This window comes from Antechinus flavipes, chromosome 4 (genome assembly GCF_016432865.1).
Source record: "Antechinus flavipes isolate AdamAnt ecotype Samford, QLD, Australia chromosome 4, AdamAnt_v2, whole genome shotgun sequence".
NCBI lineage: Eukaryota > Metazoa > Chordata > Mammalia > Dasyuromorphia > Dasyuridae > Antechinus > Antechinus flavipes.
In genome coordinates this window covers 109501272-109527865 of record NC_067401.1, presented here as the reverse complement: position 1 = coordinate 109527865, position 26594 = coordinate 109501272, and the positions used below count along the sequence as shown (strand labels likewise).

At 43.3% G+C, this 26594-nt stretch overlaps 1 protein-coding gene across 3 annotated transcripts; it reads left to right on the top strand.

Annotated features, from left to right (window-relative positions):
- BCAN (brevican) lies at window positions 1–26014 on the top strand. 3 transcript variants are annotated; one of them, XM_051993778.1, is made up of 15 exons: window positions 1–224; window positions 5977–6069; window positions 6254–6643; window positions 7140–7314; window positions 7545–7672; window positions 8373–8666; window positions 13768–13989; window positions 14401–14484; window positions 14837–15544; window positions 20291–20398; window positions 21470–21628; window positions 23842–23924; window positions 24256–24400; window positions 24745–24935; window positions 25396–26014. In XM_051993778.1, the coding sequence occupies exons 2-15, from the start codon at window positions 5985–5987 to the stop codon at window positions 25483–25485; spliced, it is 2862 nt and encodes a 953-aa protein (XP_051849738.1). In that variant the 5' UTR covers window positions 1–224; window positions 5977–5984; the 3' UTR covers window positions 25486–26014. The 3 variants fall into 3 exon arrangements, with proteins under 3 accessions (XP_051849738.1, XP_051849736.1, XP_051849739.1); XM_051993776.1 differs by having other exon boundaries at window positions 5974–6069; XM_051993779.1 differs by lacking the exon at window positions 14401–14484 and having other exon boundaries at window positions 2–224; window positions 5974–6069.
- Window positions 26015–26594: the final 580 nt, after the last annotated feature.

Here is a 26594-nt window from a genome sequence, read left to right as displayed (position 1 = left end):
AAGGGGGTTTTGTGCGGTGCTCTGGGGCCCGGCTCCGCGCCCTCTTTATAGCGTCCTCTCCCTGCGCTCGCCCTCCCTCTAGCTCTCCCTCTTCCTCTTGCTCTGCAGTCCCCTCTGCAATCTCCTTTCTGCTGCAGGACCAGCCCCCGGGGGCGCCAAAGTTTGCGGGCTCCGAGCCCCAAGCCTCAGCGCCTCCCTGACTCCGCTCGTCCTTCTCCTGAGAGGTGAGTGAGAGATCCCCTGGATGGCCGTGCCTTCTGCCTCCACCGCACGCACATAGTTTATGCTATGCTCCCTGTCTGGTCCCGGTTCGGTTCAGTTCTCCCTCCCCATCCCTCAATCCCCAACCAGCTAGATCTGGGCAATGGCTACCTTTCATCTCCCTCCCCCACCCCAGCTGAGGGGAGACACCTTGCCAAAAAAGCCCCCAGCCCTGCCCCAGCAGCTCCTCCGGGAAAGACGATACTGGTGAAGGGGAAAGGGGGCGGGGAAGAAGGGCTCCCAGGGGGTCCCTCTGTCCCAGGGCACAGCATCCCTGATTCACCGGGAGTTTCCTGCCGGTATTACCGGCTCACATCAGTGTCAGTTTGCCGGGCTCCCCTGGGCTGTTAGAGCGACAACTGCGGGGATGAGGGAATACAGCCCTGCTTATACTATAGCTAACTAACATTACTGGCGGCATTACTACGGAACAGTTAAGAGTTTTTCCATGAGTACCACGGGGAGCTCTCCTAGCATTGCCAGCTACTATAATGACATGATTACTAGGAGTATAATACATAGCATTGCTGCAGGTTTTATTAATAATTGCTAACTGGGTGATAAAGTGTACTGTCTATGTTCTTTGTAGTGTTATTAGCACTGCTAATTGTATCAACAATAATTGTATGAAGAGTGATACTAGTTCAGTACCAATTTAATGCCGATTGCCAATGGCATTGCTCGTGAAAGGGTTGTTACCAAGATATTACTGCTAGTAATACCACTAATAGTATTGTTATTAGCATTGCTAAAGTATTGATAACAGGATCACAAATATTGATTATTAGTGCTTAATATAATCACTTAATGCTAATTACTATTAATATGATCAGTATATTCGATGGCTCAGAGCTTTGAACCTGGTGTTAAGCAGTCCAGCCTCAGACACTTATTGGTTGTATGACTTTGGGCAAGTTCTCTCCTCTGTAAAATGGTGACTATAATAGAACTTACCTCTCAGGTTGTTGTAAGGACCAAATAAGATAATATCTACAAAGCACATTGTTAAAAGAAAATTGCTATACAAATGCTAGCTATTGTTACTATAAAGTTGGTCATATTTCTACTAACGATGTTACTAATAGGATTACCAATAGTTCTATGACTATTATTAACTGTATTCTTACCTGATATATTAATGCCAGCATTGGTAAACTAATGCTAAAAGTGTTGTCAATTGCATTGCTCACAATACTTCCAATAACATTATAAATGTGATTATTAACAATATTAATTACCAGTATGGCCAGTTATATTAAAAGCACATGGCTAATGCTGCTGATATTATTACTCACAACATTGCCAACAGCATGACTCATCTTACTGAGATTATCAATAGAACAATTAATCATGCTGCTAATCTAAAAAAGAGATGTAATAGGGTATAAAGAGCCAGCTTTAGAACTAGAATAATCTGGGTTCAAGGTACCCTTCTGATACTTACTGGTTAAATGTCAGCTCTCTAGGCATCTGTCTCAAGATTCTTAAGTTGCCAAGAAGATGTTGACCTGCATTTGTAGATGGAGTTCCCTCACCAGAGTGTTCTGTATATCAGTGAAACCATCCATCTAGTCTTATCCTATTAATGTTATTGCTAGGACTGTGGCAGAGCATTCCGAGAACCTGTCTGTCTCAGAGTCAGAAACGCTTGGATTCAATTTCTGCCTTGAACACAATGTTGTTCGACCATGTTGATTATGACCATTATATTCAACCAGACAACTCTCTAAAAATAAGTTATAGATGTATTGCGCCAGTAAAGGGTTTCTACATTTGGAGTTCCTCACAAGGATGAAATTATAAGTCCTAACTCCACCTTGCATTAGTTCAGAGTATGTTCTCTATTGCTACTCATCTTATTGGCATTGTAATTAATGATCATGCTCATACTAATGTGATCACAAATAGCATAAATTGTATCATTAATATTATTGCTGCTAGAGTGGCCAACATTACAAGCAGGGCTATGACAGGGACATAATTAGCTATGAATTTATCAGCTGACATATAAAGGGGCTGGTATATGTGGTGAAGGGCAAAGAAGAGCCATGGTCCTCTGGATAGGGAGATCTGCTTCAGTGAGGTCTTAGAGTAATATTGATGACTATGGGTAGGATGATGATTTTGAATGAAGATTCTTGAACTTCTGGGAGTGTCCCACATAAAGACATGCATAAGGGTGGGTGGGAAGACAAAGAGGGGGAAGAGGAGAGGGAGAAGAATAAGAGGAGCAAGAGAACGGTATGGGAAGACTTCAAATGTCCTTGGGGTTAGTTGTAAAGGTAATACTTTTTTCCTTTCTGAAATATCTAATGGAAGGACTGAGAAAATCCTGGTGGGGCTCTGATGCTTATACAGGGAGGCATCAGAGCGAAGGCTTATTTGGTTAGCTCAATTCTGAGCCTGGTCTTCTTAGATAGAGGGGGTAGAGGTAGTTGGGGTTCCTGAATGATGCTGTCTTGAATTGGAAAGAGCAGTGTTGAAGCCCCGATCTGAGCTTGGGGAACAGATCATCAAATGGGAACTCCATTTTGGAGGAGCTCTTTAAGCAATTTAGGGGTATTTTAGACTCAAGAGGCAGAGGGTGAGAGGAAAGATGCAACTAGAATAGAAAGCCTCATCCAGGTTCAGATGTGGGAAGTGAGAGGTACCTCTCAATCTATCTATCTGTCAAGAGTTTCTGGCAGTGTGTGAGATGATCATGAGATGGGGAATGTGAGGTTGTCTCCTTAAGAGTGGGAAAAAGAAAATGTTTCCCCTCTTAGATCTTCTTTTATTCCTATACATTCACCTTCAACTTCTCTTCTACTCCAACATTCATTAACTACTCACTCTTCAGGAAATCAAAGTAGGAATAAAATTGGAACAAAAGCTGGAAGAGATCTACATTTGTATAGACATATTCAGAAATATACATAGGAACAGACAAATATAGGATTATACTCACAGATACAGAAACATAAATAATCATATACTAACATATGAATCAATAATAAACAGTACATATTTCATTAAAAGTTTGTAAAGCACTTTCCTTCTATGTAGTGCAAGTATTGTTAACTCCATTTTATAAATAAGGAAACTGAGACTCAGAGAATTGAAATGAGTTTTCTTTGGATGTACACATACTAAGTGTCAAGTCCAGAATTTGAACCCATATATGACTCCAAGTCAAGTGACAGACATGTAAACATACATACAAACAAAGAAATAGACAGACACACATTATACCCATTCTTAGATCCTCAGATATATAGAGATCCTTCTGTTCCCCTCACCCCAGTTGCTGTTTTGTGGCATGAGAATTGTGGATGCACTTGCAGCTGAGGATTGCAATAGTGTCTTATTATGAGAGTATGGTTCAAAGACCAGGAATAGACTAAGTATAAGAAGAATTGGGGTGACTCTGGGGTCCTAGACTACCTCTACCAATCTCCAAGGCCTTTAGTCTCTCCTGATGTTCCTCATATGTCTTAGAAGACCAGTCTGCAAAATGTTTTGAAATAAGGGAGAAGGTTGGAGGCAGCAGTGATAGAGCAGTTTTTTTGGATCAACCCCAAGACTGGATGAGTTGAAACAATTCCTTCCAGAAGATAGGAGTGCCGAGGAGGACTCTGGAAGCAGAAATGAGCCTTGGGTGTCTGACACTGTCACTGAATGGGAAACTGAGATGTGGAGAGATGGCAAAGAGAATGTGAGGGTGAGATCAGATCAGTGAAGTACTTTGAAATTTCCAGGATCTGAAGAGAAGGTATTGCTAAAACTAGAACTCTTAGTTTTCCTTCTATCAACTTACCCTCTGCTGAAGAATGTGGCCCCAACTGGCTCCCAGCAGTCTGTAGGACATAGGAGGGAAAGCAATGCCAGACACGGGGGTTCCTGTGCCCTCTGGCAAAGGAAACCAGATATAGGGAGCCATGCCAGTCCCCAGGAAAATGAAACTGGGGTGAGACTTAGCCCACAGCCAAAGGGGGGATGCCCAGGCCTGGCATACTTTCCTGGCATAACTCCAAGGAGAAGGAGCATAACTCTCCAGAGTACCCAGTGGGCACTGGATATAGCTTTTTATTGCTCCCCTTTCCCCTCCCCAAGCCTGAAAGATTGCATGAATTTCCTATGCTTCTTGAGAGTAAGAGGTCTCAGTGTATCCTAATATCCTTGAGCTCTCACCTCCGGCATCTAGTTTCCCTGGCTATATTCCCTCCTCTAGCCCCAGAAGTTTCTAGGAAAATTGGCTTTGATTCAACTTGGGGGTAGTATTAGAGATGGGGGTGGAGATGAAGAATGAATGGGTGAGAGAGAGATGTCACTTCGTCTGTCTGATCTCTGCATCTGTCTGATATTCCTGCAGCAGCCTTTCTGCACCCCCATCTTTCCATGTGATGCACTGTCCTGTTTCTATGGTAGGCTCCCCCACACTCTTCTCTAAGATCAGACCAATACCTGGAGGCAACAGTGGGAGCTAGAACCCCACACAAGATTCCTAGATCTGGTGTCCATCTGTCTCCCTGGAAGATGAGAACTAATAAATGCTTAAAGAATTTCAGCTTCAAATCCTATCTTAAGGAAAACTACCATAAAAATCAAGGGCAAGGGTTTCTTGAATACCTGGATCCTCTTCCTGCACTTTTCCTTCTACCCTTAGTGTCTCTCTAGCTTCTTGCCCTCTCTAAACACTGATGTACTTTTTGAGTTTCCTTTCTAGCCCATGAGGATAGTGGGTCAGAGTGAAAGGTCTGTTCATATACTTGCTTTGAGATCTGTAGAAGATGTTAGACATGGCCATTAATCTAGGCAATAGAATGTCTTGTGGTCTCTTTTTTATTTCTTAATGTCCCTTTAGCTGCCCAGCCCCCTCCTCAGGGAGGGAGAATAGTCCTTTACAAAAGGTGCGGTTTGGAAGGGGGAAGTGCTGGAAGGGGGCCAGGCAACCAGAGAGAGGGGCTTTGTCCCAGGCTGGTTCCTGAACTGGGGAGATCTGGTGAGAAAACTACTGCCAGGAAAAAAGGAAAGGCTGTCAGGGAGTGGGGGGGAGGGAGGTGTCAGAGGATGGGGGATGTTTAGTGGAAAAAGGATGAGTCGTGGAGTCTCCTGGGGCAAGGTCTGGGGAGAAAGAAGAGAATTCACCCTGTAAGTTGGGGGGTAGGGAGAGAATGTTAAGAGGGCATTTTAAGGAAGTTGGCTTTGATTCATTCCCAGAGCCCTTCTTGGAGTCGGCAGCCTTGGTGACTGATGTTAGGGACGAAAGGGTAGGAAAGAGCAGGGGGAGGAGAGGAGATGGAAAGCAAGCCGAGAGCCCTGAGAATAAAGCCTGGAGAGAGCAAAGTCAGAGGGGAAGATGGGGACAAGGAGCCACAAGGGGTTGATCATGGGATTCTGGAATCACATGATTTAATTCTGGAAGGAACCTTCCTGTTTGCCTAGTCCAACCTTCTAATTTTATAGATAAAGCTGAGGGCTTCAGAAGGGATATGGCTTATCCAAGGTCATGGAGGTAAGTAGCAGAACTAGATCTAAATCCAGATCTTCTGCCTCAAAATTTTGGGTTCTTTCTCTCATGATATTGTTATGGTGGAGTGGAGGCACTCCTAGGAGGACATGTGAGCCAGGGGAAAAGTGGTATCCAGGGTCTTTCCATCAGGGAAAATGTTGACTCTCAAGTTAGACTTCGGCTAGACCAGCATCCCATATGCTTCTCCTGCCTCCCAATAGCAGCCCTGGGCATGGCACAGATGCTCCTGCTGCTCCTGACTACCTTGGTCCAAGCCCTAACTTCCTCATCTGTGACCTTCACAGGTGACAGCTCAGGTAACAATGGGGAAATGTTCCGGAGATTGGGGGTGAAGGGTTTAGAATGGGGGGATGCTTGGGAATGAAGAGGACTGAGTTTTACTGGTGGGGAGAAAAGGAGCCTGGGTAACACTAGAGGAGGGGGACCAGTTATAACATGAAAGGAATCCATCTTCTTCTTTTTTCTTCCTTCTCCTTACAGAGGATCAAGCATTTAAGGTGTCCATTGAGGGTGACTCCCCACTTCGAGGGGTCCTTGGGGGCTCCATTACTATTCCCTGCCACATCTCCTACCTTAGACCACCACCTCCAACTCCTCCCCCAGGCCGTAGAGCTGTCCTGGGCTCTCCCAGAGTTAAATGGACTTTCTTGTCTGGGGGACGGGAGGCTGAGGTGCTGGTGGCCCGTGGGCTCAAGGTCAAGGTCAGTGAAGGCTACAGGTACCGGGTGGCTCTACCTGGATATCCAGCTTCAACCACTGATGTCTCACTGGTGCTGAGTGAACTAAGATCCAATGATTCAGGATTGTATCGTTGTGAAGTCCAGCATGGGATTGATGATGGCAGTGATGCTATTGAAGTCAAGGTTAAAGGTGAGGAGTGAAGAAGTCAAATCTCAAAGAGAAAAACCCTCCTCCCCCATCCCTACTGTCCTGAGTGCTTCGTGAGTAGGACCTTGTGTTGGGCTGAGGGAAGGGGTGGGGACAGTGAAAGAAGACATAGTGATTGCCCTCAGGAAGCTCCAAGTCTTGGGGAAGAAAAGGTGGGGAGAAGGAAAGGGGCAGAGAAATAAGGGCAGATAGATTTTTCTTACTAGTTCTTTCCTTAATAGAAAGGAATTTCTGTTGGAGGATTACCCTCTATCCTTGCAATAGGATTATTTGAGTTTGGTCTTTAGTTTTTGTCTCTTGGAAGTAATGAGTAATGGGAAGACGAGGGAGAGAACAAACATTTATTAAGCACCCACTATGTGCCAAGCACTGTGCTGAAGTTTTATTTCATTTGATTCTTAAGTAGATGGTGTAGGTAGGCAGATGATGGTGAGGGACGGGCTGAACACGTGGATTCAGGGCCCTCTTTGTCTTTTAGGGGTCGTCTTTTTGTATCGAGAGGGTTCTGCTCGCTACGCTTTCTCATTCTCCAGGGCAAAAGAGGCTTGTGCCCGGATTGGGGCACGGATTGCTAGCCCTGAGCAGCTCTATGCCGCTTATCTGGGGGGCTATGAGCAGTGTGATGCAGGATGGCTATCAGACCAGACTGTAAGGTAAGAAGATATGAGGCTGACCAGACTTGGGGAAAGAGAATCCTAAGAGAAAGAGGAAGGGTTGGAAGACATTGGAGGGAGGAGGAGCTTTAAGGAAATTGGGAGGAGATGATAGAATTCCTGCCTCTGAATGAGTGTTGCTGGGATTGTTTTCCCTACACACACACACACACACACACACACACACACACACTTGTGTGTTCTGACTCTGGGTCCTCTTTTCTTCCTAGGTACCCCATTCAGACTCCTCGTGAGGCATGTTATGGAGACATGGATGGATTCCCTGGAGTTCGTAACTATGGCATGGTTGATCCAGAGGACCTTTATGATGTTTACTGTTATGCTGAAGATCTAAATGGTGATTAGGGGTTTTGGGGTAGGGGAAACATCCCCTTTCAGAATCCCTGGAATGAGATGACCCATGCCCAGAGGGAAATTCTCATGTTAACATTGATAGAGGCTTTTAAGACCCATGCCATCTCTATCAGGGACTTCAATCTCCTCATTCATAAAATAAAAGAGAACAAATAATGTCTAAAACCCCTTCTATCTGTGATTATAACTTCTTGCTAACTTTAGAAAGTAGGGAGATAATCTTTAAGTTCCTTCTAGCTCTAAATTTACTAATCACATGTCACTGATGGAAAAAATTGAGACTCAAGTAGGTTGAATAAGTGGTTTGCTGAGGGTTACATACTGAGTTAAATCTGTAATGGGGATAGCCCAAAAGCTGGATTTCTATCTGGAGGTGGAGTCTATGGGTTCAAATCTCAATTGCCTTGCCTGTATTATCTCAGATGAATCACTATATCTCCTTGAGCCTTTGTTTCCTCATTTATAAAATTAGTGGAGCAAATTTGAATGATTTTTTCCATTTTTTTATTTAAGCTTTTTATTTTCAAAACATACACATGAATAATTTTCAACATTCACCTTTCCAAAACCTTATGTAAATTTGGTGGATTTTTTAAATCCCTCCCAGCTTTCAATCTTGACCTTCCTGCTTAGGTTGCTTACTATCTCTTGGAAACATTATCTTCTTTCCCTGCCCATCACAGGGGAGCTGTTTCTGGGCTCTACCCCAGACAAGCTGACCTTGGAAGAGGCACGGGCTTATTGCTGGGAACGGGGAGCAGAGATAGCCACAACAGGCCAGCTTTATGCAGCTTGGGATGAAGGCCTGGACAGGTGCAGCCCTGGGTGGCTAGCTGATGGCAGCGTGCGCTACCCCATCGTTACTCCCCGACAGCGCTGTGGGGGAGGCCTTCCTGGAGTCAAGACACTCTTCCTTTTCCCTAACCAGACTGGGTTTCCTAATGCACAAAGCCGTTTCAATGTCTACTGCTTCAGAGGTGAGTCTTACCCAAGAATCTTACACCTTCTGGGGGAGCCTCTAGAATGGACTAGAGACACAGAGGCATGGAGCTCAAGAGATATGGCAAAGCTCATGTACAAAAAAACTTCAGAGACACAGGAGAAAAGAAAAACTTAGAAAGGAATACACACACACACACACACATATAGTGAAAGCGATACTGAGGCAGGCAGGGGGAGGAAAATAAAAATAAAAGAGATAGAGACATAAAGAAATACAGGACAGAGATACAATGATACAAAGAGATCAAGAGAAAAACTAACAATAGAAATACTGTAAAGACAATCAGAATGACACACTCTACTAACAAAAAAAGAAATAAAAGCAAAGAGAGCTAGAAGAAGACAGAGACATGCAGAGGGTCAGAGAAACAGAGAAACAGAAAAATAGAACTGGAGACAGAGATCAAAATAGTAGGAACCCAGATAGAGATGGAGAAAGAGAAAGATACACAGAGGCAGAGGAACAGAAAGAGACTGAGATAAAAACAGGCAGAAAGAGTCAAAGACAGAAAGAGAAAGGGAGAGGAGCCCACTGAAGGAAGGGAAAAGGATGTGTATGTATGTGTATGTGTGTGTAACATACTACTAATGTAATAAGAGGAACACAGCTTAGAGAGAAGGGCAGATCTCTGGACAATTTGAGATGGAAGACAAGGAGATGGCTTCAGGCAAGAGAATAGCATTATGGCTGTTCCCTATTCTTCCTCTCTTAGATTCTAATTGTCCAGTTCCATCTGCCTGTCTTGGAGCTACTCTGGTGCCATTGCCATTGTTGTACATTGATTCCCCTGCTTATTCTCCCAGAAAAATGGAAAAAATCCTTTCTCTTTCAGTTTTGCTGAGACAAGGTTGGAATCTCTCCAAAGAAATTTTCCCTAAGAAATTCAAGAGAAACGGACTACACAAGCTTAGAGAAGAATATGTTTGCTAGTGCAGCTAGGTGGTACAGTGGATAGAGCACCAGCCCTGGAGTTAGGAGGACCTGAGTTCAAATCTGATCTCAAACACTTGAGAATGCTTAGCTGTGTGACCATAGGCAAGTCACTTAAACCCAATTGTCTCAGAAAAAAAAGGTTTGCTGAATGCCCAGTATTGTTCCTATCTATCTAAGCTAGTCTGGTTTAGCTAGGCTAGTCCTCAATTCGCTTTTCTCCTTTCAGCCATCTAAGCTAGATGGTTTACTAATGCTAAATAGATATCTAGAAGCATAGCCACATGCACCTATTTAGGCTGGTCCTGCTTTTAGGGATGATTGCATAAAATCCTTGCTGTCTCTCAGAACTTGTCCCCACCTTATTCCATAGACTGTGACGACGGCACTGAACACCTGCTCTGCAGCTGCATTGAACCCTTTAGCTCTTTCCTCGTCCCTGGCCTCCATGTGAAGAAAGTCCTTCCTCATCTAGCCCTAGGGATCCCTCATCTGGGATGGGGCTTATCTGCCCTATGCCAACCTTAGAGTTGTCTTTGTCTCTTCTAGAAGACTTCATGGGTCTCATCTCTGAAAGTCCTATCTTCTTTCTGACTCATTTCCTAAATTCGTAGTTTATTAGAAGTAGAAAATCCTTAGAATCGTTTTTTTATTTTTCAAATTGTTTTCATTGTGAACTTAGAAATGATTATCTTAGTATTCATTGTAATTTAACAATCATTTATTAAGTATCAGTATGTACACAAAGAAACTGAGTGACAGGAAATGGAAGGACTTAAAAAGAAAAGATATATAGTGAAAGAAATACAGAGAGAGACTGAGGGGGAAAATACAATGAAAAAATGCTAAGGATACACTTGCTAGGTGCTAGGAACAATAACAACAAAAAAAACAACAGGAAACAATATATGCCTTCAAGAAACCTAAGTTCTAGATCAACTAGACCATTTAGATCTCTAATTTTATGGAGGAGGAAACTGAGGTGTGGAGAGTTTAAATGACTTGCTCGAAGTCACAAAGTAAGTAGCAGAGATATGACTAGAACTCATCTATGGATTCCTAGTCCATAGTCCTTTCTACTACACCAGACAATTATCTCTGACCTGCTAGGTTTCCCTGAAACATCCTTCCTAGTTGGTTATCCATGCTGTCTTTCCTAACTGTGGTGCCTAGAATTGAAAGCAGCAGGGATTATAAAAAACCCTTGGTGGATTGTCTTTGTCACCTGTCACAGTCTTCCATTAAGTTTGGTCTTCATAATGGCCTCTGTGACAACTCTGGTTTTTCCCCACATGACATTAGCTCTTTCTAAGGGTGTATGCAGACTCTCAATATCTTTCTGTTTCTAAGTGTCTGCCCCACTTTGTATTATCCCAAATATTTCCTGTCTGAAGGAAGAATCTTTGAGTTTTAGATGATTTGTTTTTTCCCTCTGTTATACTTTCCTTTTTTATTTCTTTTTAATTTAGTATTTTATTTTTACCCAATTATATCTAAAAACAATTTTTAACATTTGTTTTTAAAACTTTGAGTTCCAGATTCTTTCTCTTTCTCTCTCCCCATCCTTCCTTCATCCTTCCATGCAAGTGATTTAATATAGGTTTTACATATATAGTCATGCAAAAATATTTCCAAAGTAGTCATGTTGTGAAAGAAAACATAGATAAAAAACCTTCAAGAAAAATAAAGTTAAAAATACTTCAATCTGTTCTTAGACACCAGCAGTTCTTTCTCTGAGTATGGATAGCATTTTTTATCATAAAACTTTCAGAATTGTCTTGGATCATTGTATTGCTGAAGATAGGTATGTCATTCACAGCTGCTCCATCTTCCAATGTAGTTGTTACTTTACACATAGCATATTTTACTTGATATCAGCTCATGGGAGTCTTGCATGTTTTTCAGAGAGTATCCTGCTATCTTTGATTATTTATAAGATTATAAATGACTAATATATTATGAATCCAACAGGGATACTAGATAGTCCAGATTCTCAGTCCTGCCTGCTCCTCCATTCTCTTTTGTCAGCTTATAACTTGTGTCCCTAAGATATTCAAATGCCTTCCAGAATTCAGACTTACAAAGAGTCATATCATTTAGTTGAAATACTGGGATAGTAGAGGCTAGAGATTTTCCAATGAATGAGTCTTTTTCATAATACTCTTTCTAAGTAATCATTTAGTCTCTGTCTGTTCATGCCCAGTCTGAGTAGTCCTTTCTATTACTGAACAGTTTTGATTGCTAGAAAGTTCTTCATGTTAAAGCAAAATCTGCCACTCTGAAATCCTACCCTTTGGTTCTGGTTCTACAATCTGGAGTTATACAGGATCAGTGTAATCCTTCCTGAGAATATTTAAAATATTTAAAGACTGAAATAATGATTTCCTTATAGTTTCATTTCCCCCATATAAAAATGGCTATATATAATCCTTTATATGATTGTCCATCACTAGCTTAGTTAGCCTCCTATAAACTCACTCCAGGTTATCTAGGTTGTCTTTCCTAAATGTGGTGCTGGAAATTAAAGCAACAGGGATTATAAAAACAGAAAATTATGGAGGCAAAAGAGTTAAAGACCTCATCAGACTGGGTTTCTATGAGCCCACGATAGATATCAGAAGAATTCCAACCAGAGAATAGATCCTATATGATCAAAGTCAAGAAGGAAATGTAAATCCCAAGGAGAAGTGTTCTATGATGAAGAAATACTGAAGATGTCTCTTAATTTTCTTCTAGACCTTCATCCTCCATTCCTTAGCCCTCCTGCCTATAATCTAGTGGTGGGCAAAGAAGGAGAATTAAAAGAACCATAGAAGTCATCTTTCTTATCCCTCATCTGATGAGAGAGAATGGCTCTGCTCTGATGGAATCCTTTAGTATGATTATGGAAAAGTATCTGTCTTCAAGGGGCACTGGGTTTAAATGGGGAGACACAGTCCTTGCTCTTCTTGGGCATTCAGCTCGACATCTCAGCCTGCATCCTTAGGACACAGACACAGATTCCATGACTGAAATGAGGGCAGATGATCTTCTACTGGAAGGATCAGGAAGAACTTTCAGGACTGGAGTTCTGGTTGAAAAGGGTCAATTAAAGCAGTCTCCTTTGATGAAGATGAGCATGGAGTAGAGTTGAGGAAGAGGGGTGGGATGGATGTGCTGGGGAAGGTGGAGAAGAAAAAGTTGTCCTAAGGTTGAAGGAACAACTATGTGAAGGTGAAGTACAGGGACAGGAAAGGACAAGAACTAGATGAGGCTGGCAAGGGAGGGAGATATCAAGTTTGAAGTTGAGTTAAGCAGGTGATGAAGAGACATGCTGTTCCTGTCTCGCCTGGCTAGGCAGAGAGATGGTCTAAAGGTCAGGGTGAGGGCAGGACAGGGATGATGAAGTCTTTCTTTTCTTAGCTTTTTTTTTCCCCCAGTCTCATTTCATTGGTTTTTTCCTTTCTTCTGTTCCCTTCTCCTGAGTCTAAAATGACTCATGCCTATCCTCTCTGATCTTCCAGTGAGGGAGTCCTAAAGAGCAGTAAGAATAGATATATTTTCATTCACTTGCCAGATTCTCTTAAAAATCTGGAAAACCATAATCTTTCCTCCTTCATGGAATGGGCTGAAGATAAGGGAGTGAGTTCAATCTGTCTCTATCTTCCTTTCCTAACTGAATTTGCCCCTCATTCTGACTTTTGGAAGGTCCTTTCTATAATCTTATTCCCTTCTTTCCTGCTGTAACAATAGCTGATTTTCTCTCAATCAATTCTTTGGTAGATAATGGTAAAATAAGGCTCTTCTTTCACTTGAGACGGGAAAGACTCATCAAGATGGCACAGTCGTGATTTGACCACAAGTTCTCTAATTCCTAATTGAGGACCTCTCATCACTTTATCAAAACTTCATTCTGTCTGGTTTACTAACCCATTTGTTCACTTCACATACAATACAGTAAGATTACATGGTAAAAAAATAATCTTTGGGCACTTCTTTGGCACAACTCAATTTGATATTTATCATGTCCCATCTGTGCAAGGCACTAACTATACTCTCGGATATCTGTATATCAGGGACTTAGTAACTATTCTTATCTAACCCCATTATCATCCAAACCTAGATGTGCCATATGATGATCTTCCTCACTCTCCTTCCAACTACAGACCCTGCTCAATCCTCTGCCTCCCCAAGGAATCCCTATCCAGCCTCAGATGGGCTAGAGACCATTGTCACAGTGACAGAGACCCTTCAGGAACTTCAACTACTTCAGGAGGCCACACAGAGTGAGTCTCGAGGAGCCATCTACTCTGTCCCCATTTCAGAGGACAGCAGGGGAATCAGCTCCACCCCAGAAGATCCTGAAGAGACCCCCAAGGCATTTTTAGGTAAATCTTTCTTTATTCCCTGCAATTTGCAGTGGGATGAAAGGGTAAAAGTGATATAGAGACTAGAGCCTTCATCAGTAGAGTGTTCTTGAGTTGCATCCATCTCTACCACGCCATCTGTGTCACAAAACCCCTCCTTTGGCCAAGTTTAAGACTGAGTGATATCTCTTCTATCTCCCAGTTCAGAAATTAGAGGTTGTCTCTTCCAGGAAATTTAACTTTTCCAGCATCTCTATCTGCCATCCTCAACCTCTGTCCTTCCTGCTGATAAGATGGTGTTCTGGGGCAGAGACAAAGAGCTTATATGGGTCCAGTTCAGAAGGGCCTGAGGATTCTTAACCTAAGAAGATATTGGCTGGGAAAGAGAGGTTTCCCTTCTTTGGAACCTCTTCCTTTTCCCCTTCACCATAGAAAGTGCTGAATTGGAGAAAGGAAGAGAAAGTCATATTTACTCATGTGCCAGTTGCCTTCTCATCACCTCACCTCAAGTTCAAGGTCCCCCAAAATCGTCTTTCAACTTCTCCAATGTCTCCCAGCCCCTCCCCTTTCCTCCAGGGTCCAACAGTTCCCTCCACTCTGTTCTAGTGTCCACTCCATCTTCCCTATCCTTCCCCTCATCCCTGAGACTCCACAGTTTCCTGACTTTTATTAGGTGCTCCCCAACTCTCCTCCCCTTATTCACCCAGTGTTTCCAAAGGCCCTCTCCCCTTGTGACCCACAATCCTCTCTTCCCTAGTCCATACCCCTCTCCCTGGGTCCCTGAGAACTCCCCTGGTCTCACTTTCCTCTTAAATGAATCCGCTCTAGAATGCTGTCCATGGTCCTGATATTACTTTCATTTGTTCAGAGGATGGAAACCAATCAGTCACCCCACCCATGCGGTCTTCTGAGGAGGAGGAGCAGGAGGAAGAGGAGAAGGTAATAGAGGAAGAGGATGAGGAGGGGCAAGAGGAGGGAGAAAAGGAGGAGGAAGTGGAAGATGAAGCTCCTTCTCCAGTATTAAGTGAGATCCGGGAAGTAGCCATAGAGAATGGCTCCCCCTCCACTGAGCCTCCCCATGAGGAAGGGCTGTCAGAGGCTCCTCTGGTGGCCCAGGTGTCTGTGCATGATGGCGCCATGCCCTCTCCTGGGGGGCAACCAGAGGGGCCTAAGCATTCAAGAGGCAGGGGGCAATCCATCGAAACCCTGCCAACTCTTGGGGTTATGCCTCATGGAGAAGGGAGCCAAGCATTCCCTCCACCCCCCACGCCTGTCAGCACTGAGGAAGAAGATGAGGAAGAGGTTGGGGCACCGGAGCTGTCTGGAGGCACTCCTCCCTGGGTTCCTCATGGAGAAAGCGATGAAGTGGGAAGCTCTGAAGAGGCACCGGGTCTGTCTCCAGCAACTGGGACACTGCCAGGAGTGGAGGGGAAGGAGGGGACAGGGGACAGGGTGGCCCCCCCTGAAGAGGCTCTGGGAAGGACAGCACCTGTGGAGACCTCCGTCAGAGCCCAGCCAGCGCTACCTACTGAGAGCGCAGGCCTGGGAGCTGCGGGGGCTGCAGCCCCCTCACCAGGTAATCCAACCCAGTATTCCCTCCTCCTTCTGCTGCTCTGGACTGTTGTCTTCTAATCTGCTCCTTATCCTATCCCATCTCAGCCTCCCCAAAAGTACTAAACTCTTTTGTGACTATCCCCATCCCTCCACTCTCTAGTTTCCCTCTGGAGCCTCCCTTCCATTACCATTGCTATAGTTTCCTGTGACCCCACCCCTTCCACCTGTCCCTACCCCTGTGCCTCCTCTTTTATCCTCACCCTTCCCCTCTGAATACCCTTATCTTACCTCAAGAGCATCATGCCTCTTTTCCATGCTCCCCCCCATAATTCTCCTCTTCGAGGCTTGGTGTACTTCCTTCTACTCCCTTTGTGGCTCCCCTCCTTTCAACCTCTGAGACCTTCTTGTTATTTTTCTAGATCCCCAATTGCTCACCCCTCTGACTTCCCTAGCTCTTCCCTTTTGGAATCCTCCTCTTGCCTAAGACCTCCTTCCCACCATCCCTCCTAGACTGTGACTTCTATTCCTGTCCCTCAGCCCTCCCCTAAATTTAATATCCTTTTTCCTCTGGTCTCTCAGTTTTCTACCTTCATTCCTGTCTTCCATTTCTCCCTTTATGTGTACTCCCACTCCCTTTCTTTCACTCATGTGTCCCATTCTGGATGATATCAGGGAAGCCTTTGGATTGGAGCCCTTTCTCTCAGTCCCAGGGAACAAACCCCTCCCCCAGGAGCCTTAATTGACACTACTTCTGTGAAGTATTTTTATGACTGTTTCATGGAAAACAAGCCTCGGAAATAAATCTCAATTAAAGCCAATTTATACTCAAACTCCGGGTCCCTCTGTCTCCATTCCCCCAATCTACCTCTCCTCTTTCGCTAAAGAATCATCCCTATCTTGACTCTGTCTTTTTGTCTGTCTGGCTTGGGCTCTGTATTTGTCCTACTCTTAACTTCTGTCTCTCCCTTTCTACCTTTTGTCTGCTTCTCTGTTTCTGCCTTTTCCTTCATTCTCTGCCTTTTTTATCTGACACTCTACCTCTGCCTCTCTCCATCTCTGCTTTTTTTGTTTCCTCTGCTCTATGACATACTCTATTTTTCTGCCTCTGGCTTTGGCTCCATTTCTCTCAGTGTCTGTCTTTGATTCCTTATTTTCTCTGTGTTTCTCTTTTTATCTTATCAGCCTCTATGCCTTTGCCCTAGGTCCATGTTCTAACACCCCCATGCTGTGCTCTCATTTTCTTCACCAGTATTCCATTCCTACCCCACCCCAGGCCATGTCTACACTAACTGTCTCTCACTTGGCCCTCTGAAGTCCCAACTCTGACCTTTCCCACTACACAAGAAGATTTATTACCAGTCTGGGGATGTGTGTACTAAAGGGAATGAAGTTAAGGGACTTGCTTCCTTGTTCCCAGGTGGGAAAAATCAATGAAGATTTTCAAATGTGGTGGGAATTGGGGGATATTTATATTTCCCAGGGTTTACATCATTCCAAATGCAGGTATAAACATGAATTAGAGAGTCCTCCCTCAAATCAGTGGTATGTCTTAGCAGTATGTATTAGTATCTATAATTGACATTTTATTCCCCTCTCGAAATTTCCATCTCTACTACTCATTCCTCATTATTAATAACATTCCTTTATCAATTTAGTGAGTTTGTAACCTCTTCCTCGCTCACAACAATCTCAAAGAACTCAATTGGCCCATGGAGGTATATATGGGAAACTCTTAGGGGAGAGAGAACTGAAGTTGTGGAAAGAAGAGAAATATATAAAATTGAGAGGAAGAAGAAGAAAAAGGAGAATACACTCCATCATCCAAAAACACAGTGTACCAGAAATTCAAGATGAAAGATCATTATGCCAATTACCCTGCTTCCTTGTCTCTACAAAAGTACAGGAGTGGAGTTGGAGTAGGGATGGATTGGCATAATTTTCCTATATTGGACCCTGGAATTCATTCCACTTTCAGGTTTTCTCCCCCTTTCTCTTCATGGTGATCCCCACTTTTTTAGGGTACAGAGAACCTAATACTGTCCCCTTGCTATGCTCCATTATCCACGTCATGTCTGGAAAAGGATGCTAAGGTACTATTACATCAAGAGAGATGATAAGTAAGTAGCAACAAGCATTTCTCTACTCTCAGGAACCTGGATTACCAGAAGCAAGAGATTAGGGGAGTAGGAAAGATGAGAAAGATAGATCTTTCATCTCCACTGGACAAGGGATAGAGTAAAAGGAGAGGAAGATGATGTGGGACTCAGATCACTTGGGAGATGAGGAAAGTCCTTCTAGAAATGGGGGAGTGGAGAAAAATTGAGCCATTCTTTGTAAGAAAGGATACTGTGCTAGAATATTGCTATAATAAGCAAGGGTCATCCCTTCACATTCTTTGCTTGGCCTGGTGTTTAAGGAGTTAATAAAAGAATTGCCCATCCCCTCCAGGTGGCAGCACAGACCATATTAGGAGAAAATAGAGGGAAGATAGAGAGGAGAAGTATAGGACTGGAGCCGCTGAATCTTTCTTCTGGAACCAGTCTATTCCAGGAAAGTGATTTAAATCAATTCTGCCTTTTTTTCCATCCCCTTTGTCTTCAGGCTATAGAACTAATTATTGCATTAGGAGACGTCTTTTCTAGATACACTTTCACCATAGAAATGGTAGGTTCCTGCTGGTCCTTAACCCTTTGAACTCACACTCCTTGTTGATGATATTAAATTCCACATTACAATGTAGACTTAGATCTTCAAGAATTGACTGAGACTGCAGCAGGTAAGATGGGCTATGTTAGAAACTGGAAAAGGATCATAAATCTAGAACTGGTGGAGAGATTATCTAGGCTAACCTCTTTATTTACAGTTCAGAAGACTGAGGCCCAAAGAGAGATGCCCAAGGTCACATATTCTTCAGTAGTCTAGAGATGATCTGATGCAATCGAAAGAACTCTGGTTCTGTTTAGGAGATTGGGTTCTAACCCCACTGAGATCCACTAGCACTGTGTCCTTGGGAATATATCTTGATAACTCACATTTCTATAACACTTCAGAATTTACAAAACCCTTTCTTCATAGTAGCTATGTGATATACATATGGATTTTCATCAATTTATTAATGAAGAAATAGGCTCAGAAATGCCTAAGATTACACAACTAAAACATGATAAAACCGTGACTTGAACATTAAATTTAAGACCTCAGTTTTTCCACTTACAAAAATGGGCTTAAGGATAATTTTAATACCTTTCTCATAGGGCTATTGTGCTTTGTACTTTGCATTCTATTCACTCCATTTGTATTTGTATTCTATTCACTCTAGAAAATATAAACTAGAATATTCCTTATGTCATCAATATCCCCTTTATTTAGCTTCCCGGCAGGCTGGCAGTTAGCCAGTAGGGACAAGGCTGCCTGAGCTCAGGAACCACTGGATAGTAGGGATCAACTTTTGCCTGTTTCTATGACCAGGTTACCCTACCTATTCACAACAACAGTGCCTTGGTTATTCTATTCATCATTTTTTACTACTCCCTGATCTCCCACACATCTTTTCTGAAAGAAGGTGCTTTGAAACTTCCAAAAAATAAGCTCTGTTCACTTCTTTTTTGATCAGTCCTCCTCACCTCATATTTCTGTCTTGAGAATGCTTTATTAGTGGATAACTAGCCTAGGATCTGGGGGTGTGGAAAAGTAAAGGGTGGAAAGGATCCAGAAAAAGGAAGAAGATTGGCTTCTGCCCTTAGGAAATGAACAGTTTGATGAGAAAGACAGTGCCAGCCCTCAGAAAGTTCCCCGTCTTTGGGAAAAGGCAGAATCTCTGTCCTCAGGAAGCCCCTACTTTCATGAAGGAGATGAAATACTCTGCCTCCCTCCACCAGGTACAGAGACAAGAACAGATGGTCATGTCAGTAAGCATTCTAGATGTCACCTTGGGGAAGAGATAGAGGTGGATGAGGATGTCAGTGATGGCTGGGAAATCTTCTTAGGGGGAAGGGAATAGGGGAATAATGTTGAGAAGGATAGGAACTAAAGGAAAAGGAAGATATGCACAATCTTGTATAACAGAAGATTCAGAGAAAGAGCCCTGATGTGGAACGAGGTCAAGGGCAGCTTCATTCAGCAGGAGTAAAGAATATGAAAAGGAGTCCTGGAAAAAGGAGTTCCAGGATCCAGCAAGATTGAGCAGGGGTGGATGGAATGAAAATAATATTCGAGAATTCTTGGATTTGGATTCTTGGTTTCAGTGGCCTCCAAAACAGGCTGGTTGTACAAGCACTCAAAGAAGGAAGTCAGATTTCTCTTTTGAAGCTTTGATTGCTGCCCTTCTTCCTGCCTTCAGTTACTGGCACTTACAACTTGGAATCCCAGACTCTGTGGGATAGGTGAATTATAATACTTGGGAACGAAACATGGATGACTGAGAGGATGATTTAGGGCTTTCTAACGATTAGGAAAGGAAGTTAGAGTAAATGCTCCCTTCCTGTGGCTTCTGTTCACTGTCTGCTCCTGGTCTTAGTAGGAATGGGAGGATAGATTTAGGATTTAGGATTAAACTCTCTCCAATTCTGGTTTTGGTTGAGGAGTTGGGGTGGGGATTTAGAAGGTGGTGAAGGTGCAGGGGAAAGATGAGAGCTCTAGACAGGGAGGAGGTTTGGCTATAGCCAAAGCCCTTCTCTGGGATGGATCTCACATATGTTTGAGATCTCTCATAGGTACCTGAAGTCCTACAACCACAAATTCCATGTCTCACACCTCTGCCCCCTTGCAGGTGATTGCGTTCCCAGTCCCTGTCACAATGGGGGGACATGCTACGAGGAGGGTGACCGTGTCCACTGCCTTTGTCTACCCGGCTATGGGGGGAACTTGTGCGAGATTGGTGAGTGGAGATGGGAAGGGACAAGAGAAATAAGGGTTCAGGGAACCCAACTATTGAGATTCACATTCTGCTCCTTAAGCCTACATTCAGAAGGATAAGGGATAGAAGGCTAAATCTTGAGAGTATTCGGGTTTTTATTCTTACTGATCCAGATCTCAAATTCCCACAATATAAAACCAGGAAGGTTAGGGGAAGATAAGTTAAGAAACAAGGCTGGAAAGAGAACAGATATAAGAACTTCAAAATATGTCCCTGTTTCCCCTTTCTTCTCTAATATCTCTGATTTCTGTTTTCTTTAGTCGTGTACTCTGTAACTTTGTCACTGCCTCAATTCACATCACCTCAGCAAACATCTGTACCTCTAATCCCCAGCACAATGCTTAAGTAAGCACTTAATAAATGCTGTTTTCTTGAATTGAATTATATTAAATTGGCTAATTGGCCATATGCCTATAGTCCTGGCATCTAGCTCCTGAGGATACAAAAATGAAAAACAAAACAGTCCCTGCGGTTAGGGAACTTAGGTTGTATTAGTAAATATACATAAGCATAATACAAGATAAGGTGATAAATGTCAATCAATAAATATTTATTAAGCATCTAATATGCACAAGATATAGTGCTAAGCAATAGGTATACCAAAAAAAAAAAAAAAAGGCAAAAGACAGTCCCTGGTTTCAAGGAGCTTCCAATCTAATGGGATTAAAAGATTTTTTTACAAAATGCTCTAGGAAAATTTAAAGAGGAAATTTCAATTTCTGTGAATTTTGTGGGGTTGACTGGGAGTTGTAGAATCAGAAGCATCTGTTCTTCCTACTTACTACCATACATTAAATGACCTGTTAAGGAGCCTCACATAGTTCTCTATCTCTCTCACCTCTCTTTCAGAGAAGGGAAGGATCTTGAGTTTTGAGAATGCTTTTATACCTCCAGAGAAAATAAGGAAAGGTTTTATAGAGCAGATGGTAGCTAAACTGAGCCTTCCTGGATGACAGCAATAACTTCCAGTAGAGTCCAGAGGTGCCCCTCCACTCTTCCTTCCATCTGACCTCACTCCCCTTTCTCCCTCAGGACTCCGATCCTGCAGCTCTGGGTGGGATGCCTTCCAAGGTTCTTGCTACAAGCATTTTCCAACTCGAAGGAGTTGGGAGGAGGCTGAAACTCAGTGCCGGCTTCATGGAGCCCACTTAGCCAGCATCAGCACACCTGAGGAGCAGAATTTTATCAACAGTAAGCTGGGTCATTATGGGCAGGGTCCTCCCTGGGGGCTATAGGTCCCCATAGCACAAAGTCCTGTGGACTTTGGGAAGCCACTAGTGATTTAATGTATTAAACATACACTAATTTGCCTATGTTGTGCAAGTCCCCTGGTGATTTCCAAGCTGCTGAAAATGGAAATGTGAGCCTTCCTGAAGCCCTAGCAGCCAGACTGGACCAGGAATTCTGTGCCCTTACATATACTGAGCCTGGTCACGATATTGTGTCATAGCTCCAGGGGTTAGCCCTGCTTAAAGCTATTGATCATGCTGAAATAAACCAAAATACATCTACTTCTCTGGCCAAAATTTTGGTGACAAAAAATATATTTATATAGTGTTTTCAGTGGCTTGCCCATGGACTCCATAGGCATATGAGTTGTAATTTGCCCCAAACGTTCTTCTGCCTCATATTGGAATAATGAAAATGTGCCAATATTGGCATATAGAAGTAATATCCATATTGGTTAATGAAAGTGCTCAGAATTTAGTCCCAGGATTTGGTTTCATTGTTATCTCTTCATTTCTATCTATTTAGAACCTGATTGACCTACATCCACATTATGAATAATTGACCTTTTTTTTTCTGGTTACTTCATTGAATCACTCCTTGGGGATCTTCCAATTCCTCTCCTTCTTCCCCACCCTCTTTCCCCCCCATCGTATAAGGAGCTCTCTATTTCTATCATTCTACATTATTTCTACTTCTTCCCTTACCCTCTGTTTTCTTATTATCAGAACTTTCTCCCTGGTCTCTAAGACTTGTTTTCTCTAATACCATTTTCTAGAAGAGGAGGAAAGATACTTATGTTATTGTTCATTGTTGTTCCTCATCCCACATCCCTCATTATAAATTTATTCCCATCTTTTCTCCTGGGAAACAGACTACCAGGATGAGAAATTAGGTGTTTTGAGACACTATGTGGTACTGCATGCAATGGAAAGAAAACTGAATTTTGAGTCAGTTCAGACCTACTCTGCCATTTACCTCCAGTATGACTGGCCAAGTCATAACTTCCCAGTGCTTCATTTTCCCAATTTGTAAAATGAAGGGATTGCCCCTCTAAGGTATCCATCCATGCTGCTTTCATGCCTTTCATCCTCCAAATCTGTAAGTATATGAACAGCTTTCCTATAACTTAGAAGATGTACAAGAAAGGAAAGAGATACTACATCTACTTCTGAGGACTTTTTCTGCTTTTTCTACTTGCAACCACTTTTTATCCAAGAAATTGATATGTAGGTATATAAAATAGGTATTGATATTTACTGATAATAAATTGTAAAAACAATAATAATAATAATAATAAATATTTTAGGGGCAGCTAGATGGCGCAGTGGATAGAGCATCAGCTCTGGAGTCAGAAGGACCTGAATTCAAATATGATCTCAGATACTTAACACTTACTATTAACTGTGTGACCCTGGGCAAGTCACTAAACCCCAATTGCCTCTCAAAAGAAAGAAATTTATTTTAAAACAATTCTTTGGTATACATATAATTTTATTATTTATTAAAGATAAAAACAACTTTATATACTAATTAGATAAAGTGCTTGTTTATTTTTACATAAATATTTAAATCTTGGCAGAATAATTGATACCTTTTACTATTGCCAAATTTTTCTCGACCACCACATTTAATTACCCACAGTTTAAGAAGCTTTGTTCTAAGTCATAGAAAAGCAGCTCCCAAGATAATAGATTTTGAGCTGGAGAAGAGATTTTAGAGATTAAGTCTCCAGAGTTTATTGACTATAATTCTCCCAGCCTTTCCTGACAATGTCTTCTTTTTCTCATTCTTTCATGTTGTCCTGCAGAACTCCTAGCTTTGTTTAAATCTTTCCTTCTTTTTTCCAGGGATCAATTCTCACCCTCCTTTCCTTTCATGCTCTGAATAGTTCCATGATCTCCTTTTTGCAGCCCTGATTATCAGACTTCAAGCACTATCATTCCCTTACTTGCCTTTGGTTAGGTCCTGCTTCCACATAGGAAGAATGAAAAGAGGGCAGCAGGAGGGATTGAGCATAGAATTCAGAAAGAACTTCCCCAAAATAGTGGTAAAATGAATGTGCAAAATAACGGAATGAATATTCCCGTTAGAACAGGGGAAGGGTGCCCTCTGCTGGTCTTTGACCATATTGCAGGCTTCATTCTAAAAATCTACATGGATTTCCTCTTCCCTAGATCGATACAGAGAATACCAGTGGATTGGGCTGAATGACAGAACCATTGAGGGAGATTTCCTATGGTCAGATGGAGTTCCCTTGGTGAGAGAAGAACCAAGCTTCCACACATACATACTGGTTTCCTCTAAGCTTTTTCTTCCCTTGATGTCTCCCTCAAAACCCTCTCCTCCCAGTCCCTCATCCCTAGCTTTTTCCTTCCATAATTCCTACTCCCCTCTCCTAGTTTCTTCTCTCCCAGCCTCCCAAACCCCTGTCCTTTTCTCCAAATATCTGACCCCCCAGCTCCTGCTCTCCTCCAGGGCTTCCAAGTCCTTGCCCTTATTCCTAAGTGCCCTTCAGTTCCTCCCCTCTCCCCTCAGTCATTGTCCTTCTTCAGTGTCCCACAGATGTTCTCCTTTTCTCCCTTCCTTAGCTTTATGAGAACTGGAACCCAGGACAGCCAGACAGCTACTTCCTATCTGGAGAAAACTGTGTGGTTATGGTTTGGCATGACCAGGGACAGTGGAGTGATGTTCCCTGCAACTACCACCTGTCCTACACCTGCAAGATGGGGCTGGGTGAGGAGAGGCCAACAGAAGGGGAACTGGGAGAGAGGGGAAGGGTTGAGACAAGGGGCACTAGAAATCATAGGGAAGAGGGCTAAGGGACATGGTGGAGGGAAGAGCAGAGGGCTGGGAGACACTGGGGGAAGGAGGAGGGGATGGGACAGACTGGAGAGAGGACCTAGGAAGGGAAAAGAGGGAGAAATGTTATTAACTAGTGTGATTTGGGCTCCTCTCAGAGCCAAAAGGCCTAAGGAATGTGTAAGTATATGTTCCTACTGCCCCTGTTATGGGAGCTACCACTAGTCCCAGCTAGGACTCCCTCACCCTGACTGCCTCTCACAATCTCCTCCTCCTAGTGTCCTGTGGACCACCCCCAGAAATGCCCTTGGCCCTGGTCTTTGGCCAGCCAAGGTCCCGCTATGAAGTGGATGTTGTGCTTCGCTATCACTGCCGGGAAGGGCTGGCCCAGCGCAACTCTCCCCTGATCCGGTGCCTCGAGGATGGCCAGTGGGAGCACCCTCAGATTTCCTGTGTGCCTAAACGACCTGTAAGTATTTGTGTCTGGAAATAGGATATACAACTGGGCCAGAACAGCCAAGTGAAGGTTATGTCTAGGAGCCAGAGATCAAGGGTCACAGTTTTGTCAGACCCCATAGCACAAGAGCATCTGTTGGGTCCATTTAGCTTGTATAAAAGAAGATTGATAGAGGATGTGATGGTTATTTCCAAGTATATAAAGATCTGTTGCAGAATAAAATAATAATAGTAATGACAGTAATGGCTACCCCATAACTTGATGAGTTCCTCGTTACTTAACCTTTGTATGACCATTTGTTATTATGTGGGAGAAGAAATTTCTGAGTAGGTACATGTCACAGTTACTGAATTTCCAAGCTCGTTTCTGGGAATCTGGGTATTTCTGAGCTCCACAGTCAGGCTTGGAGGGCCAAAGGTGGAGAGAAAGGTTAAGTTAAACATCCCAGAAAAAATGTATTTCTCCCCCTCAGGCTCGTGCCCAGCTTCGGAGGACAGCGCTGAAAGAACGACAGGCAGCTAGGAGAGCTGGAGGCTGCCGGGCAGCAGGTGGACACTGCTGACCTCTGTACCAGGCCCTAGGACACCCAGACCCCACCTATTCTCTTCCTCCCTCCCTTTCTCCTGTCGGGGCAGGGCCTCGAACATGTGGCTCAGGGCAGGGACCCCCCAACTCAACACCTCCACCCTGATAGGCAGCTCCTTGGTTGGTGCTTTTATTAGTATTCCCCCTTGGGGTCACAGGATGTGACTTTGTATCAAGGGTGGTCTTAGTGCAAGGAGTAACATGAATAGGGACCAGTAAGAATTGACCAGAAATCCTGGGGGACCAGAAGTGACCTCATTGCCCCTGTTGGGCTCCTTAGGGAAAGGTGCCAATGCTGGGACCTTCCTGCTCCCGCTGGAGTTAGACTTCCCTCATTACAGTGGTCAGTCTCCAAGTGCCTCTGTCAACTGTCCCCCCTCCCAACCCTTCCTGGTCCTTCCTCACTCTGAAAGGACAAGACCCAGTGGGGATGGACCCCTGGCATGGGGATGTTGGTCTAAGTGCCCTCAAGAGGAAACAGGCAATAAAACTATTTGACATTGAAATTGATATCAGAACCTATGTTTGGGGGTGAGGATGAAAGGGGAGATGTATAGGGAATGTCTAATAATAGACTGATGATAATAATAGATGATGATGTAGCCCTGAAGTCAGGAGGACTTGAGTTCAAATCTGGCCTCAGACACTTAACATGTCCTAGCTGTGTGACCCTGAGCAAGTCACTTAACTCCAATTGTCTTAGCAAAATAATAATAATAATAATAATAAATGATGATAGCCAGTCTTAATATATAACTTTAAAGTTTGCTTTATATATTCTACCTCACTTGATCCTCACAACAACCTTATGAGATAAGTGCCATTATTATTCTCATTCCACAGATGAGGAAACTGAGCCACACTGAGTAACTTACCTAGGACTTACCTAGGGCTAATAAGTATCTGAATTAAGGCTTGAACTCAGGTCTTCCTGACTCCAAGTCTTAACAGCCTACTTACTTAGTCACCTATCTGTTGCCATTTAGGGAAAAAAATTGACTTTTGTTTTTAAAGTAGCAGAGAAGTACTGGGGAATCAGCAGATCCCAGGTTGTCAAAGAGTGACAAAGGCCCAGCCTGGTGGTGG